The following is a 17,952-nucleotide window of genomic DNA, read 5'->3' as shown; positions in this document are numbered from 1 at the left end:
GATGTATGTAAACTTCTGCATTTAAGAAAGTCTTCAAAAACATTATCCAAATAATCTGTCTCATATTGTTCAAAATATAAATTGCTTTAGTTTTCCTCATTGACAGTAAGAAAAAAAAAATGTGTTTGGCCTATTTCACTGTCGATATTTGTTGCGGAATTCCCTGCTTTTCTTCAGGACGTTTCCATAGAAACAAAGGCGGGTTTTCCTGTTAATTATCCAATAGCATTTCCGCGATAGCCAGCAGGAACGCCGATTGGCTAGAAGAAATGCATCTGTGTTGTGCATCAAGCCCGCGGTTTCCAAAATAACACTGAAGGAATACGGACCAGTAACAGGCCTAATAATGTCAGTCACCATAACGAGACCTGCTGTTTGACTAAGAGAAACCTGCCTGGGTGGTCATGAGGCTGCGCTAACATTCCGATAACTTCGTCTAAGAATGCTGCTTTTCAGGTGAAGCGAGTAACCAAAGCGGACGCAGACCCCAGCGAGTCTGTTTGCAGTAGCGCTAGCATCGGAGTTAGCAGGCAGAAATCTCAGCGGAGGCTCCGTTACCTAGTCAACCGAACTCCAACTGAAACTGCCTCCTAACAACCAGGAAATACACGCCACCGCTGTCGGGGTTGAGGTGGGTGCTCTGATGTCCCTAAAAACCTTTTCACTTTGTTGACTTCTGTCTTAGACGATGAAACGCAACGTCGACTGATGTTAGTTCTGTTGGATCATACGTAAGCTTGGGAGATAAAGGACAAACCATTCGTGTGCTACCCGGCCTATCCTGTGCTCAGCTGGAGGATGATTTTGACCTGAATAAGTCCTTCCCAGGTACTCGGACACCGAGCGACAACGGGAGTGTTTTTGCTTTGCAACGCCGTGATTTCATTACAAGTAATATCATAAATATTACAGGTAAGACTGCTTTCTACATCCGAAAACTTGACAAGCAAAGTCTGGACGTTTAAAATCCACCTAAATCATAACCTAAACCAAATGTAATACGTGTTCTAATTAGGAAGTGGGTAATCTAGTGTTAAAAGCCCCCGTTTTCTGCTCACAGGTGAGCCTTTGGATGTCTTCACCACAATGGCAGCAAAAAAATATAGTTTATTTCATGGCTCCCACGTTTCTGCGGACCCCTTGCCAAATTCTTCCATTGAATCTGAGGAAAGCTTCACCAATCTGTTTATTTCTGGAGATTTTACTGTTTCGGGACGTCCATCTGCCATCAACCCTAGCAAAGTTGTTTTTATTGTCTCCCATAAAACAACAGAGGTACTGTGCATGCACTCACTAACAATTGTTGAATAGTACATCATATTTGGAAACAACTTATTTATGTCCCTTTTACACATTTATTTTGCAGATTTTATCAGCAAATGAGCAGGCAAGCAAACTGTTTGAGTGCTCCACTAAGGAACTGGTCGGCAAGAAGTTGTCTTGTGTATTAAGGAAAACTACTCAGGTCCTGGAAGAAGCATTGGAAGAAGATTGCCAGCTTGCAGATGGAACTGTTGCTATTGTGTCTGGAAAACTGGTATGAAATACACTGAACTGAAATGTTTTTCTGAGTTATATAGTTCACCATGTAGTCACTTAGGCTGCATAATATTAAGAAAACATGATAGTGCAACATTGTTCTGTCGTCACAATATCCCCATGAGCTTTAGCATTTGGTCACACAAACATATATGTATATATATATATATATATATATATATATATATATATATATAGTACAGACACACCTTCTCATTCAAAGAGTTTTCTTTATTTTCATGACTGAATATTGTAGCTTCACACTGAAGGCATCAAAACTATAAATTAACACATGTGGAATTATATACTGAACAAAAAAGTGTGAAACAACTGAAAATATGTCTTATATTCTAGGTTCTTCAAAGTAGCCACCTTTTGCTTTGATTACTGCTCTGCACACTCTTGGCATTCTGTTGATGAGCTTCAAGAGGTAGTCATCTGAAATGGTTTTCCAACAGTCTTGAAGGAGTTCCCAGAGATGCTTAGCACTTGTTGGCCCTTTTGCCTTCACTCTGCGGTCCAGCTCACCCCAAACCATTGACGATTGGGTTCAGGTCCGGTGACTGTGGAGACCAGGTCATCTGGCGCAGCACCCCATCACTCTCCTTCTTGGTCAAATAGCTCTTACACAGCCTGGAGGTGTGTTTGGGGTCATTGTCCTGTTGAAAAATAAATGATGGTCCAACTAAACGCAAACCGGATGGAATAGCATGCCGCTGCAAGATGCTGTGGTAGCCATGCTGGTTCAGTATGCCTTCAATTTTGAATAAATTCCCAACAGTGTCACCAGCAAAGCACCCCCACACCTTCACACCTCCTCCTCCATGCTTCATGGTGGGAACCAGGCATGTAGAGTCCATCCGTTCACCTCTTCTGCGCCGCACAAAGACACGGTGGTTGGAACCAAAGATCTCAAACTTGGACTCATCAAACCAAAGCACAGATTTCCACTGGTCTAATGTCCATTCCTTGTGTTCTTTAGCCCAAACAAGTCTCTTCTGCTTGTTGCCTGTCCTCAGCAGTGGTTTCCTAGCAGCTATTTTACCATGAAGGCCTGATTCACACAGTCTCCTCTTAACAGTTGTTCTAGAGATGTGTCTGCTGCTAGAACTCTGTGTGGCATTGACCTGTTCTCTAATCTGAGCTGCTGTTAACCTGCGATTTCTGAGGCTGGTGACTCGGATGAACTTATCATCCGCAGCAGAGGTGACTCTTGGTCTTCCTTTCCTGGGGCGGTCCTCATGTGAGTCAGTTTCTTTGTAGCACTTGATGGTTTTTGCAACTGCACTTGGGGACGCTTTCAAAGTTTTCCCAATTGTTCAGACTGACTGATCTTCATTTCTTAAAGTAATGATGGCCACTCATTTTTCTTTACTTAGCTGCTTTTTTCTTGCCATAATACAAATTCTAACAGTCTATTCAGTAGGACTATCAGCTGTGTACTGTATACACCTCCTGCACAACACAGCTGATGGTCCCAACCCCATTTATAAGGCTTAAAATCCCACTTATTAAACCTGACAGGGCACAGCTGTGAAGTGAAAACCATTTCAGGTGACTACCTCTTGAAGCTCATCAACAGAATGCCAAGAGTGTGCGGAGCAGTAATCAAAGCAAAAGGTGACTACTTTGAAGAACCTAGAATATAAGACATATTTTCAGTTGTTTCACACTTTTTTGTTCAGTATATAATTCCACATGTGTTAATTCATAGTTTTGATGCCTTCAGTGTGAAGCTACAATATTCATAATTATGAAAATAAAGAAAACTCTTTGAATGAGAAGGTGTGTCCAAACGTTTGGTCTGTACTGTATATATATATATATATAAAATTGAGATAAAATCCATTCAACTAGCAAAATACACTATTGGCAGGCTAAGTTTGAATACAAGCTCCCTGAGGAATTGCAAATATTGCATCCAAGTAGTTCTTTGTAACTGCTATATTGAACATGCGAATATTGTGTTGGAAGACTCTGGTACAATATATTTTGTAGCTCTAGTGTTCGTTCTACTACTGACTATCATTTGCTTTCCTGTTGAAATATATGTGTACCTTTTTAGTTATTTTTTTGTGTGTATTTGTTGTGATTTTGTTTTCAAGGTGGATGCTGTGACATTATCCGGAGAGGTACCAGTATCAGTGTTTACCTACAGGCAGGCAGAGAAGGAAGACCAGTGGCTTGTCACGATGGAATGTGTGGAAAGGATTTCATCCTTTGTGTCCTTTTCCCAGGATGTGAGTATGCAATATTTATCTTGGAAAAACTGACCTTCATGTGCTTACTTTTATTTCTTGTATATACATTACTCATATACACTCACCGGCCACTTTACTAGGTTCACCTTGCTAGTACCGGGTTGGACCCCCTTTTGCCTTCAGAACTGCCTTAATCCTTGGTGGCATAGATTCAACAAGGTACTGGAAACATTCCTCAGAGAGTTTGGTCCATATTGACATGATAGCATCATACAGATGCTGCAGATTTGTCGGCTGCACATCCATGATGAGAATCTCCCGTTCCACCACATCCCAAATGTGCTCTACTGGACTAAGATCTGGTGACCATTGAGGCCATTTGAGTCCAGTGAACTCATTGTCATGTTGAAAAAACCAGTCTGAGATGATTCATGCTTTATGACATGGCGTGTTATCCTGCTGGAAGAAACCATCAGAAGATGGATACACTGTGGTCATAAAGGGATGGACATGGTCAGCAACAATACTCAGGTAGGCTGTGGCGTTGACATGATGCTCAATTGGTTCTGAGGGGCCCAAAGTGTGCCAAGAAAATATCCCCCATACCATTACACCAACAACACCAGCCTGAACCGTTGATACAAGGCAGGATGGATCCATGCTTTCATGTTGTTGACACCAAATTCTGACCCTACCATCCGAATGTCGCAGCAGAAATCGAGACTCATCAGACCAGGAAATGTTTTTCCAATCTTCTATTGTCCAATTTTGGTGAGCCTGTGTGAATTGTAGCCTCAGTTTCCTGTTCTTAGCTGATAGGAGTGGTCTTCTGCTGCTGTAGCCCATCCGCCTCAAGGTTCAACGTGTTGTGCGTTCAGAGATGCTCTTCTGAATGCCTTGTTTGTAATGAGTGGTTATTTGAGTTACTGTTGCCTTTCTATCAGCTCCAAACAGTCTGGCCATTCTCCTCTGACCTCCAGCATCAACGAGGCATTTGCGTCCACAGAACTGCCGCTCACTGGGTATTTTCTCTTTTTCTGACCATTCTCTGTAAACCCCAGAGATGGTAGTGTGTGAAAATCCCAGTAGATCAGCAGTTTCTGAAATACTCAGACCAGCCCATCTGGCACCAACAACCATGTCATGTTCAAAGTCGCTGAAATCACCTTTCTTCCCCATTCTGATGCTTGGTTTGAACTGCAGCAGATTGTCTTGACCATGTCTACATGCCTAAATGCATTAAGTTGCTGCTATGTGATTGGCTGATTAGAAATTTCGGATAACGACCAGTTGGACAGGTGTACCTAATAAAGTGGCCAGTGAGCGTACAGTAAGGTGAAAGCAGATATACACGTCTCCTGTATTGTTCTCCATTAAGTCAGACTGACCCTTTCCAGCTTTAGGTCAGTTAGGATTACCAAGTTATTTTAATTTGCCAAATGCCAGAATAATAAAAGGAATATTCCTTTAGCATTTTTTCTTAAAGCTTGGTTCAACTGTTTTGTGTATCCTTCCATAAGTTTCTCACAATAGTTTGCTGGGATTTAGGTCCATCCCTCCTGGTCCGGTGTAGCTGAGTCAGATTTGTAGGCTGCCTTTCTCACACACACATTGTTAGTTCTGTACACATATTGGGAACTGAGATCAGGGTTTGTTTTTTTTGATGTAGTGTTTTTAAATATTTGGAAGACGCAGGGAGGATGAACCAGACTTGTGGAGGTCCACAAATCCCTTGCTAATATTTTTGCCGATTTCTTTGGATTTTCTGAGGATGTCACACAAGGCAGCTGCGTTTGAGGTGTTGCCTTGATAAGAGTCCACAGAAGTGCCTCCAATGAACTGAGATATTGTGAATTAACCTATCAGAAGCTCGTAAAGCCGAAACGTCATCATGTGATTGTTTAAATGTGTATGTAAACTTCTGAATTTCAAGGTTCTCTCGCATTATTCTGGCATTTAGCAAATAGAAATAATTTTGGTAATCCTAAGTGACCTCAGCAGAAAACGTTTGCTTTCATTTAATGTCAGAAACAGGGTTATGTATCTTTTTATGGTGTATGTAAATATCTGGCTTCAATTGTATATTTAATGTCATTTTAAGGGCTCTGTCCTAAGCTGTGACTCAGCTTTTGCTCATCTTCATGGATATCACCATCCTGAGGACTTGAAAGGAGTGTCTATAAAGGAGCTTATCCCATCTTTACAAATTCCCCTCTACAGTCATGCTTTGCCGAAAGTAAGCACGCAATACCGTTTACCTCATGACGTCTGCCTCTCTTTAACCTTTACCGAATATTCCCAGTAAAAACTAACATCCATAGGCTTTTGGAGCAGAAGTATTTCAATCGTCTGCGTATGACTGCATTTTCAACTTTTCTTTCAGATGCTGAGGGTTCAGAAGGTGTGCGGGAAAAGCAAAGGAGGTGCATCCGTCCCACTCTGTGTGAAACTTCAGGGGGCAGCGCTGTGTGGAAAACCCCAACACCGCAACGACGACGGCTGCATTTCGACAGCCGGCTCCCAACTCGTATCTCCTCAGAGCAAGATGAGATTTTCAGATCAAGCGAACTTCGAAGACGCTCTCTCTACAGAGCCATTATCTGGTAGGTTATTTTCAATACATATTAAATCACATAAACTTAAACATAGTCAAAATTACATTGGACAAAGTGAAGCATAGTTAAATTTTCTTTAGCTTATATACTATGTTTCTATAAACCTTGGAGCACATACCATTTTTGAAAAACATGGTTTTTAAAAAATCTTAGCTGAAAACATACATTTTAAAGAGCTGTTACAGTTCAGCAGCTGCTGTAGAGAAGAGAGTAGTTTCAAGATGCATTTATTCTTTTTCATTGTAATAGTGAAGTTAAATAATTGTAGTAAGTGTTTGTCATTTTGTACATTTGTAGCTTTGCCTGTTTTGTGATGTTGTATAATTATTTAGCCTTTATGACTACGATAAATAAATACCATAAGAGTCAAATGGGCCAAATGAGATGAGAATCAAAATAAATGGAAATCTGGTGTAAAAAAAAGTTTAAATGATAAACAGTTTTCCTTATGTAAAGAAAGACCTACAGTTTCCTAATGTTTGGGTCAACAGCAAGAACATGATGTGGGTCATTATTTGTTCAAGGACACCTGCTGTATTTAGTTTAATAAATGGTCTGCGTTTAAGTAAACGTTACTGGATGTTTGTGGTCCTGTTTACTCTGAAATTAAAATGTAAGCACAACAAACGTGGTTTACATAAGACAAATACTTTGTGTTGTACCTAACATTTTCCATTTTAAGAACATTTTAATGTGTAAGTGAAAATCTCACCTTTTTAAAAAGTAGGAGATCCTTAAAGTTTGGTTCTCTTTTGGATTTTTTTTATCGAAGGCAAAATGGACCGCACCGTCTCCTCTCCCTCAGTAACACCAGAATACTCTGGAACAGTCTGGGCGTTTGCTCCTTTGAGCGGCCTTCTCCTCCTTTGGCCGGATGGTTCAATCTTCAGCATTCACAATCATCTTGCCCTCAGCTTATTTGGATACAGCAAGGACGAGCTTCTGGGAAAGGTTAGCCAAATTTACCAGCTCCACAAGGCTGCTCAAACTGCAGCTCAGGCCAGCTCTCATTTGTGTCACTGTCGCTTTTTGTCAACAGAGTGCCGCTTTTCTGATGCCTGGTTTCTATGAATGGATGTCTGGGTCGGACAGAAAGCCTGCCCCTGTTTCTGATTCTCATGTCGAAATGGACAAAAGTCCAGCCATGTCCAAAATATCAGTAAATTATGGTGAGCACTTGTGCTTTTGTATGTGTCAGCTTTGCCTTGTCCAGCAGAAGCACACTCTATGTTATGCATTTTGCACTAGGTGTTTTTTCCCTGTCCTAACCTCAGATCCTTCATCTCTGGTGGCTGGAGACATGGGTATGGTGCAGCAGGCTATCCTGAAAAGAAGTTCCACAGGAAGAGGCCGGATCTTCACTGGAACCAGCTCCAGGCTGGAGAATCAGGCCAGCGCTCTGTCTACATTCTCTCTTCCTGCAGTCACCTCCACACATTTGGTTATGTAAGTTTGCAAGCACTATATTTTCTCATGAAAGATGGATTTCATTTTTATCTTGTTTTAACTTGTTTATTGTGGGTATTATACAGAGTAACTGACATATTTATTATCCCTGTGTAAATCTGATCAAAGAAGAACTATGTTGGCAGATATTTAAATAAGTTTGATGCACTATATGTCATGTTTCTCCTAAATCCTGGAAAGCAAATGCTGCAGAAGCAACAAGCAGGCATTTAGCCAGCACTTGTATTCATGTACAGGTCCTTCTCAAAAAATTAGCATATTGTGATAAAGTTCATTATTTTCTATAATGTAATGATGAAAATTTAATATTCATATATTTTAGATTCATTGCACACTAACTGAAATATTTCAGGTCTTTTATTGTCTTAATACGGATGATTTTGGCATACAGCTCATGAAAACCCAAAATTCCTATCTCACAAAATTAGCATATTTCATCCAACCAATAAAAGACAAGTGTTTTTAATACAAAAAACGTCAACCTTCAAATAATCATGTACAGTTATGCACTCAATACTTGGTCGGGAATCCTTTTGCAGAAATGACTGCTTCAATGCGGCGTGGCATGGAGGCAATCAGCCTGTGGCACTGCTGAGGTCTTATGGAGGCCCAGGATGCTTTGATAGCGGCCTTTAGCTCATCCAGAGTGTTGGGTCTTGAGATTCTCAACGTTCTCTTCACAATATCCCACAGATTCTCTATGGGGTTCAGGTCAGGAGAGTTGGCAGGCCAATTGAGCACAGTGATACCATGGTCAGTAAACCATTTACCAGTGGTTTTGGCACTGTGAGCAGGTACCAGGTCATGCTGAAAAATGAAATCTTCATCTCCATAAAGCTTTTCAGCAGATGGAAGCATGAAGTCCTCCAAAATCTCCTGATAGCTAGCTGCATTGACCCTGCCCTTGATAAAACACAGTGGACCAACACCAGCAGCTGACACGGCACCCCAGACCATCACTGACTGTGGGTACTTGACACTGGATTCTGGCATTTTGGCATTTCCTTCTCCCCAGTCTTCCTCCAGACTCTGGCACCTTGATTTCCGAATGACTTGCAGAATTTGCTTTCATCCGAAAAAAGTACTTTGGACCACTGAGCAACAGTCCAGTGCTGCTTCTCTGTAGCCCAGGTCTGGGGAATGCGGCACCTGTAGCCCATTTCCTGCACACGCCTGTGCACGGTGGCTCTGGATGTTTCTACTCCAGACTCAGTCCACTGCTTCCGCAGGTCCCCCAAGGTCTGGAATCGGCCCTTCTCCACAATCTTCCTCAGGGTCCGGTCACCTCTTCTCGTTGTGCAGCGTTTTCTGCCACACTTTTTCCTTCCCACAGACTTCCCACTGAGGTGCCTTGATACAGCACTCTGGGAACAGCCTATTCGTTCAGAAATTTCTTTCTGTGTCTTATCCTCTTGCTTGAGGGTGTCAATAGTGGCCTTCTGGACAGCAGTCAGGTTGGCAGTCTTACCCATGATTGGGGTTTTGAGTGATGAACCAGGCTGGGAGTTTTAAAGGCCTCAGGAATCTTTTGCAGGTGTTTAGAGTTAACTCGTTGATTCAGATGATTAGGTTCATAGCTCGTTTAGAGACCCTTTTAATGATATGCTAATTTTGTGAGATAGGAATTTTGGGTTTTCATGAGCTGTATGACAAAATCATCCGTATTAAGACAATAAAATACCTGAAATATTTCAGTTAGTGTGCAATGAATCTAAAATATATGAATGTTAAATTTTCATCATGACATTATGGAAAATAATGAACTTTATCACAATATGCTAATTTTTTGAGAAGGACCTGTATATTTAATGTGCTTTGCAGGGAATCTGGACAACATTGCTACTCTATTGTCAAACTTGATATATACTCTCGCTGGCCAGTAATCACATTTAAACACCGTTTACATCCCCTGCAGACTGTAGACTGTATTGAAATATAAATATAAGAAAATATATATTACTAAAAAGATCATTTAAATGGTCTATGGTCTAAATACACACTTTTAATTCACCAAACCATCCTTTTTCTTAGCATCTGTAGGACAAATGTCCCTGCTAATTTAGGAATGATTTTTTGTTTTTACAGTAGACAGTTTTTGAGTGTAAATGAGTGGCATGGCTGTGATTATTACTGTGAAATGAATAAGAAAAATCATGACCATCTCCAGTCAGTTCAGAATGCTGCTGTAAGGCTTTCAACCAATACACGGAAGAGAAAGCACGTTACTCTTGTTTTAATCTCTTCAGCTTGGTGTCTTGTACATTTTAAATTTCATTTTAAAATTGTAGTCCTCAGTTTTAGAGCCCTGCGTGGTCAAGCCCCAGCCCATGTCTCTGACCGTCTAGAACCTCACAAATCTTCTCGCAGTCTGAGATAATAGTTCTACGAACACATTTTACGACCAGAGGGAATAAATCCTTTAGAGTTAGAGATGTGTTGCCTCCATCTTTGCGCAGAAGATGGAGATATAGGCACTTTTTTTCCATTGGCTTTTAACTAGTTCTATGCTGTATGATATTTCTTTGCTGTTATGTTTTTATCGTCATTGGTTTCTACACTTTTTGTGTTTTATTGTAAAGCACTTAATGGTTTTTGATCTGTTAAAGATGCTATATAAATAAAGTTTACTTGCTTGCTTACTTGCATGGCCTGTCAGTTTAGGTGGACATCGATGTGTCTGTATGTTTCTAGTTGCACCATACTCCATTTTTATTGATGAAGGATTAAACAGTGCTCCACGATGTGCTCCTTTGACTTTATGATGCTGTTTGCTGTTCTTTATTAACCATCTGTGTAAAAGTTCAAATAATAACCTTTTGGCAAGGCAATGTACCAATATTTTTATTTTTAATTGAACCTCAGGTTTCATATTTTATTGAACATATTGAGCAGCATGAATTTAATGTCTCCCCCAGGGCCAATGATACCACAGAGCTGGTTGAGCAGGCAGCCCGGGCGGCTCCCTGCGGTTGCCCGCTGGATGGTGCAGATGCCACCAAGGCTCTCCTCAAGACATTCGCCTGGGTGGAAATTGCAGATGAAGACCCCTGCTGCTTGGCCTCCACTGAACCATCCGTCCAGAACAGAGATGAGCAGCTGATCAATGTGATTCGTGAAAATATCACACCTGCTATCAAGATAACAGCAGGTGCAAGATAACTACCTTCTCTTTCTTTAGATTAGTTTGTATTTATCTTAAGCATTTATTCATCACATTTGTTTTACTTCAGTAACGCATATGAAACGGCAGTTAATGAGATTCTAATATTTTCCACATTGATCTACAGACACTCCTAGTCAGGGTAGAAGAGCAGGTGGCTGCTGTGACGAGGTGAGAAAGGATCATCACTCATGTGCCTCTGTCCTCCAAGAGTCAAGCTTCGAGATCATCTCGTTGGAGAGCAGGTCATTTGAATGTGGCAACGATGCATTTACAAAGCCCTGAAGATGCAGACTTTGAATAAGATAACTGTAGAAAAGAAATGTAACTGTTGCATTCAAATATAATTTTATCAGATCGTCCTCTGGTTTCTGTGAGAATGTTGCTGGCCAGGGTGGTCCTGATGCAGCCCAGGTAGATGAGTCAAACTCAGCACATCTAGTGGACTCAGCCAGCTACTTTGTGGACATCGACAGTAATGGAGATGCTGTGACCTGTGCTCTAGCAGAGCTGAATCTGAGCGACAGCGTGGAGCTTCTCAGCATCCGAGGGTATGCCAGTGATCGCCTACGCTCCGTAATACCCTGTGATACAGCCGAACTTCTACGGGCACCCTCCCTGGGGGTGCCTGAATCGGAGCAGAAAGCGGAGACTGATGATGCTTCATTGGAGGCCAAGGTTAGTTTGAGTGAAGAGCAGGATCAGTGGGGAGCACTCTCTTTGATTCGTAAAGGAAAGAGCCGAGATTGCGTGGTACAAGCAAATAGTGGGATTCAGTCTGTTGCAGACGTGCCCGCCACATCAACACCTAAAAAACAGAAGGTGAATGGACATGTCCTGACCTCAAACACCACGCAGATACTAGAAGGGCAATTTGTTGGAAGTGGATACCACAGAGATGGCACAAGAGTAGGTTAGTAATAAAGTTTTACTGTATGTCAGTTTTCCTCATAAACATAGCAGCAGGACTAAAGTTTTTATTATTTATTTTCCTCCCTCTGTTCCTCTAGATCTGCAGTGTGATGTTAGCAGGACTAACCTCTCTGATGGAAACTTCATGTTCTGCGTGTGGATAAAAAGATCGAACCAGCAGGGGGCGTTGTTGCGAACAGACCCTTCAATTCACAACCAGTCAGGACCTAGTCCAGGAAAGGTTAGTTGCAGCTGAGAGTTGTATTTGGTAAGGTCCATTATATGTACATAAAATGGAAATTTCTCTTTGGCATTCAGCAAGAAAAGATCAAACAAATAAATCCTAAAATGCACAATGGTTAAATACATAAATGTACATGTAAAAACAGGATAAAAGGGAAGCATTTCTCAGTGAGAGTGGTGAGAGTAAAACAGTATTTCAATATTTCCTTGCTTAAAAATGCTAAAAGATTTCCTGTCAGTTTTTTATGCTGGTGGAACTTTTTAAGTCTTCTGCCAGAAGCTAACTGAAACAATGAAATGTCATTATAGATCTCAGTAGCTTTCTTATGCATGGATCAATCTGATCATTTCTGGAGCTAAAGCTGGTTTGAGCCAGCCATCTGACTGATCACCTGATTTTAGTTTGTTACAATGTTTACAGAAAGGTACTAAGATGTTAAAGGAGAGAGAACTCCGCAAATGAACTGTAAACCACAATCAACATGTGTTCACCGGGATCAAAGTGCCACGTTTTCCTATTGTGCTTCCTGTTATGTTCAGCCGTCTATGTGTTCCCTCCAATCAGAAGACAGGCGAGTCCAGTCAAGGAGAAGCGCTGCGCTCCACTCTGGATCTCGAACATTCGCGAGCTTGTGACGGGCAGTTTGAAGAAGAATACCAGCCAATCAAAGCTGTAGGGAAAGGAGCGTTTGGTTTTGTCTGGAAGGCCTCAAGACGCTGCGACGAACAAGAAGTATGAAACTTTTTGTTTGAACAAGAACCGGTGGTAACTGTGGCGCATTTCTTTTTTACTTGGCGTTTTTTTTTTTTCTCTGATTTAAAAATGTGCAGGTAATAGTGAAGTTTATTAGCAAAGCAAGAATAATGAGTGACTGCTGGGTAGATGACCCCATGTTGGGAAGAGTGAGCCAGGAGATTGCAATATTGACCCGAGTCCAACACCATAACATTGTTAAGGTAACATTGTTGTTTTAGAACACTTGGGTCTATCAGATTCCTTAATGCATAAGATCCCCTTCAAATGAGAGTGTGTATATGTGTGCGCCTCCAGGTGGCAGAGGTGTTTGAGAATGGGAATTATTTCCAGATGGTAATGGAGAAACATGGAGACGGTTTGGATCTTTTTGAATTCATAGACATGCAGCCAAGGCTGGATGAGCCCCTGGCCAGCTACATCTTTAGACAGGTATAAGAATAACCATTGATGGTGCTGATGGGAACAACAATGAGGTATTTTATTAATTGGCTGTACTGTTTTTTTTTTGTGCGTGTTTTTCAGATTGTGGCAGCTGTGTTCTACCTGAGGACCAAGAACATTATTCACAGGGACATAAAAGACGAGAACATCATAATTGACAAGTGCTTTCACATCCGATTGATAGACTTTGGCTCCGCTGCCGTACTGACTCCTGGGAAGCTGTTCCACAATTTCTGTGGCACGCTGGAGTACTGTTCCCCTGAGGTGCTTCAGGGAAATCCGTGAGTGTTTCCTACCTGTGAATAATAAATCATGTGTGCTTCTTAAATGAATTGGACTTAAACACTAATGTCTCTTTTTATAAGAATTTAAAAAATGAAGACGGGGAAAAAATGCCTTTTCACACGATTTCTACTTTGGTGTTCAAGTCTTTTATACGTTTTCACATTTTGTTTATGTTGCTACTACAAAATTTTATTTATGTTGAGTTTTATGTGTTGGACTAATACAAGGTGTAGCAGAAATATTAGGAGGAAAGATAAGGATGTGTGATTTTTATTATTATTAATATTACTTTATTAATGTTAATTAATATTTTCCCTTTTGGTAGGCTAGGAAAGCTCCCTCTGAAAGCAATTACGTAATTTTGTTGAAAGTGGCAGCCCGAGAACAAAGCAGCGACAAAAGATGAGATGCAGAAAAGCCATTTCAGTGATATTCCACTTTGTACAAAGAAGCCTTTAAAATTGCAACAGTTTTTGCTGCTTATTTAATTCCTAGGTGCCCTGAAATGTTTGTGTAGCACTGTGTGATAAATGTTGAATGAAAATAAAGATAAAACATATTAGGACCTGTATAAAAGCACAGAAATGAAATGACACTATTATTTGGCTTTTTTATTGCACTGTACGTATTAAATGTTGTTACCAAGGTGCTGCCTGTTTTAAGATGCATTACATATGTTTAGAGGATTTATTAACAGTTTTCTACATTTGTTTATGTTTGTTTAAACATGTTAAACACAAGTACAATATGTGTATTTCTGGCTAAGCCAAAAATTGTTCATGTGATTAAAGTTGCTTAGGTAAGTTCATGAATTATTGAAATATATTAGAGGTATTGAAAGTGGTTAGAGGCAGTTTTCACCTGATCATCCTGATTAAAGCCTCTATTAAAGCAGAGAATTGCCTTTTAATGCAGAATCTAGGTCAGCAGGTAGTCAAATATAGCCTCTCATGACCCATTGGACTTTATAATGTTTACAGAAACCATACCGTGTTAAGATTACACCACTTGGTAAGCAGAAAGAACTAATGCCAAGCACTGTGTTAACTGATAATTGTGCTCCTCTCCAAGATATGAGGGTCCAGAGCTGGAGATGTGGTCTTTGGGGGTTTTGCTCTACACTCTGCTGTTCAGTGAGAACCCGTTCTGTGATGTGGGTGAAATCCTTGATGCTAGATTAATGACCTCGTTTCCCCTGTCCCCAGGTATACTGATGTTCTTTGCTACTGTTTATTAGCTCTGTCTTTTACATTTAAGTTACGCAAATGTTCTGTGTGCCACCTCTCAGAGCTGCAGGTTGTTTTGCGAGGCCTGCTGCATGCTAACCCTAGAAAGAGGATGACTTTAGACCAGCTTCTGTTGCAGCCCTGGATCAGCCAGCCCATTTCCCTAGCAGAATACAGCTGGACTGAGGTGGTTCCTGGATCTCTGAGCTTCTGTAAGTACTCCCTAACACCAAGCTTAGACTGGCAATGGCCTGTCATGCTTTAATGTACAGAGTCGATCTCTTCTTCCAACAGGTTCACCACAGAATCAGGAACCTAGTCCAACTGCATATGCCACACCGAGTTTGTTCCCAGATTATGGTGATGAGACTCTGTCAGAGGAAGATGAAGATGATGAGTCAATGGTGGCCCTGGAAACTGAGCTCCAAAAATACCTCTTTGGGGATTGAAGCCTAACAGTCTCTCTGACATTTGGGAACATGAAGAGCCAAGTTACATAACAAGAAAAGAAACTTTCTAAAGGAAAATTTGATTTGTAGAATAGAACAAGTTTTTATTTATTTAGTTTTGTTTTTTAATAAACTACTTTTTTTTTTTTTTTTTTTTTTTTTATGAGCTTGTAAGTTTTCCTCTAGGCATATTTCATGATCCAGGATGGTAAACAAGAAGATAAAGGCAGAAGAAATCCTTTGATTTATCATTTGATTTCATAGTCAAATTCTTTTATAGTTTCTTTTTTTTTTTTTTTGCTCTTTGCGATTAAAACACCTGTAGCATTGTACTGATAGATTCCCAGTTTTCTATTATTTTTTTTTTTAAATAATTTATTTTCTTGCAGCTTTTTAAATCAGAATTTTTATCTTGATGTTTAGATATTTTAATGACATGTAAAAACATATAAAACGCTTTTTATATTTTTATGCATCAATAAATGTCTTCCAACAAACATGTTCCTTCTGAACATTAACTGAGAAACTGCTACATAAGTGGAGCTAAAGAGTCCTATTGACTATAATTCTTAAGAAATCTTGTATGTTTATTTGAATTTGTAGTAATTAATAGTGCTTAAACAATATTCTAAATGTAACTGAATACGGTGGTTGTGAATTAATCAGAAAGGTTTTGTATTTTCACCCTCCATACATTTCATTTGTTTATTTTGGCTTTTTAATATTGTGAACAGCCATACAGTTTGTAAAACGTGAGTGGAGCTTGGAGCAAGAATTAAAGTGGGATGTTACTGATATCTATTTGAGCAAGATGCATAGTCAAATTCTTTGTAGTTTACTTGATTGGGCTATTGCCATTAAGGTGCATTTCTTTCTCTGCCTTTTAAGACTGAAAGTTGTGGGGTGCTTCAATAACCAAAATGTCCTTTGGACACTAAGCTGTGCTGACAGTCCAGAAATAATCCTAAAATATTTACATATACTGAAAGTGATTTGCCTGATTACTAATGGAAGCATACAGAAGTTGGAGGTACAGTACTGGAGATGTGTAAAAGCAAGAAATTCACTAACACTGATAACACCATGGAGATGTTTCTGTACTGGAGGACATGTTGCACACAACACCACATCTTAACCATCAGGGAGCTGATTTACAGAGTGTGAGGAAGTCCAACCTGAATCATTCTGAATTACTGTACAGGTCCTTCTCAAAATATTAGCATATTGTGATAAAGTTCATTATTTTCCATAATGTCATGATGAAAATTTAACATTCATATATTTTAGATTCATTGCACACTAACTGAAATATTTCAGGTCTTTTATTGTCTTAATACGGATGATTTCGGCATACAGCTCATGAAAACCCAAAATTCCTATCTCACAAAATTAGCATATTTCATCCGACCAATAAAAGAAAAGTGTTTTTAATACAAAAAACGTCAACCTTCAAATAATCATGTACAGTTATGCACTCAATACTTGGTCGGGAATCCTTTTGCAGAAATGACTGCTTCAATGCGGTGTGGCATGGAGGCAATCAGCCTGTGGCACTGCTGAGGTCTTATGGAGGCTTCTGGCATTTTGGCATTTCCTTCTCCCCAGTCTTCCTCCAGACTCTGGCACCTTGATTTCCGAATGACATGCAGAATTTGCTTTCATCCGAAAAAAGTACTTTGGACCACTGAGCAACAGTCCAGTGCTGCTTCTCTGTAGCCAAGGTCAGGCGCTTCTGCCGCTGTTTCTGGTTCAAAAGTGGCTTGACCTGGGGAATGCGGCACCTGTAGCCCATTTCTGCACACGCCTGTGCACGGTGGCTCTGGATGTTTCTACTCCAGACTCAGTCCACTGCTTCCGCAGGTCCCCCAAGGTCTGGAATCGGCCCTTCTCCACAATCTTCCTCAGGGTCCGGTCACCTCTTCTCGTTGTGCAGCGTTTTCTGCCACACTTTTTCCTTCCCACAGACTTCCCACTGAGGTTCCTTGATACAGCACTCTGGGAACAGCCTATTCGTTCAGAAATTTCTTTCTGTGTCTTACCCTCTTGCTTGAGGGTGTCAATAGTGGCCTTCTGGACAGCAGTCAGGTCGGCAGTCTTACCCATGATTGGGGTTTTGAGTGATAAACCAGGCTGGGAGTTTTAAAAGCCTCAGGAATCTTTTGCAGGTGTTTAGAGTTAACTCGTTGATTCAGATGATTAGGTTCATAGCTCGTTTAGAGACCCTTTTAATGATATGCTAATTTTGTGAGATAGGAATTTTGGGTTTTTATGAGCTGTATGACAAAATCATCCGTATTAAGACAATAAAAGACCTGAAATATTTCAGTTAGTGTGCAATGAATCTAAAATATTTGAATGTTAAATTTTCATCATGACATTATGGAAAATAATGAACTTTATCACAATATGCTAATATTTTGAGAAGGACCTGTAGAACAGAGGCAGCAACACTAACGATACCTGACACTGACCCTCCAAAGTGATCAGGACCTCAGAATTGTCTAGTGCTTGATCCAGAACACTCATAAACAATCATAAACAGCAGTTTTATTATGAGTTCAAATACATTTCAAGTGTGAAGGGAAATTTATCTTGGTGGAGTGAGAAAGTGAAAAGTAGAGCAAAATCTACACTCTAAGAGAGCAAAGTATAAGCCT

At 40.3% G+C, this 17,952-nt stretch overlaps 1 protein-coding gene across 4 annotated transcripts; it reads left to right on the top strand.

Annotated features, from left to right (window-relative positions):
• Positions 1 to 266: 266 nt before the first annotated feature.
• Positions 267 to 16,101, top strand: pask (PAS domain containing serine/threonine kinase). Of its 4 annotated transcripts, none has more exons than XM_047367430.1 (21): positions 268 to 912; positions 1,061 to 1,275; positions 1,367 to 1,537; positions 3,645 to 3,779; positions 5,842 to 5,976; positions 6,124 to 6,343; positions 7,128 to 7,306; positions 7,395 to 7,524; positions 7,630 to 7,801; positions 10,738 to 10,970; positions 11,110 to 11,227; positions 11,339 to 11,660; positions 11,760 to 11,895; positions 11,993 to 12,135; positions 12,703 to 12,870; positions 12,969 to 13,094; positions 13,189 to 13,323; positions 13,417 to 13,616; positions 14,692 to 14,825; positions 14,909 to 15,058; positions 15,141 to 16,101. In XM_047367430.1, the coding sequence occupies exons 2-21, from the start codon at positions 1,087 to 1,089 to the stop codon at positions 15,293 to 15,295; spliced, it is 3,351 nt and encodes a 1,116-aa protein (XP_047223386.1). In that variant the 5' UTR covers positions 268 to 912; positions 1,061 to 1,086; the 3' UTR covers positions 15,296 to 16,101. The 4 variants fall into 4 exon arrangements, with proteins under 4 accessions (XP_047223385.1, XP_047223386.1, XP_047223384.1 ...); XM_047367428.1 differs by having other exon boundaries at positions 269 to 456; positions 686 to 912; positions 11,339 to 11,895; XM_047367427.1 differs by having other exon boundaries at positions 269 to 631; positions 737 to 912; positions 11,339 to 11,895.
• Positions 16,102 to 17,952: the final 1,851 nt, after the last annotated feature.

Source organism: Girardinichthys multiradiatus, chromosome 6, assembly GCF_021462225.1.
Source record: "Girardinichthys multiradiatus isolate DD_20200921_A chromosome 6, DD_fGirMul_XY1, whole genome shotgun sequence".
NCBI lineage: Eukaryota > Metazoa > Chordata > Actinopteri > Cyprinodontiformes > Goodeidae > Girardinichthys > Girardinichthys multiradiatus.
Note: the sequence above shows the minus strand (reverse complement) of the source record. Positions and strands in the feature narration are given on the sequence as shown.

Coding starts and splice junctions, on each gene's coding strand:
- pask (XM_047367428.1), top strand. CDS start 1,087: ATGGCAGCAAAAAAATATAGTTTATTTCATGGCTCCCACGTTTCTGCG. Junction 7,307..7,394: donor AGGACGAGCTTCTGGGAAAG/GTTAGCCAAATT, acceptor TTTTGTCAACAG/AGTGCCGCTTTTCTGATGCC. Junction 7,802..10,737: donor ACCTCCACACATTTGGTTAT/GTAAGTTTGCAA, acceptor TGTCTCCCCCAG/GGCCAATGATACCACAGAGC.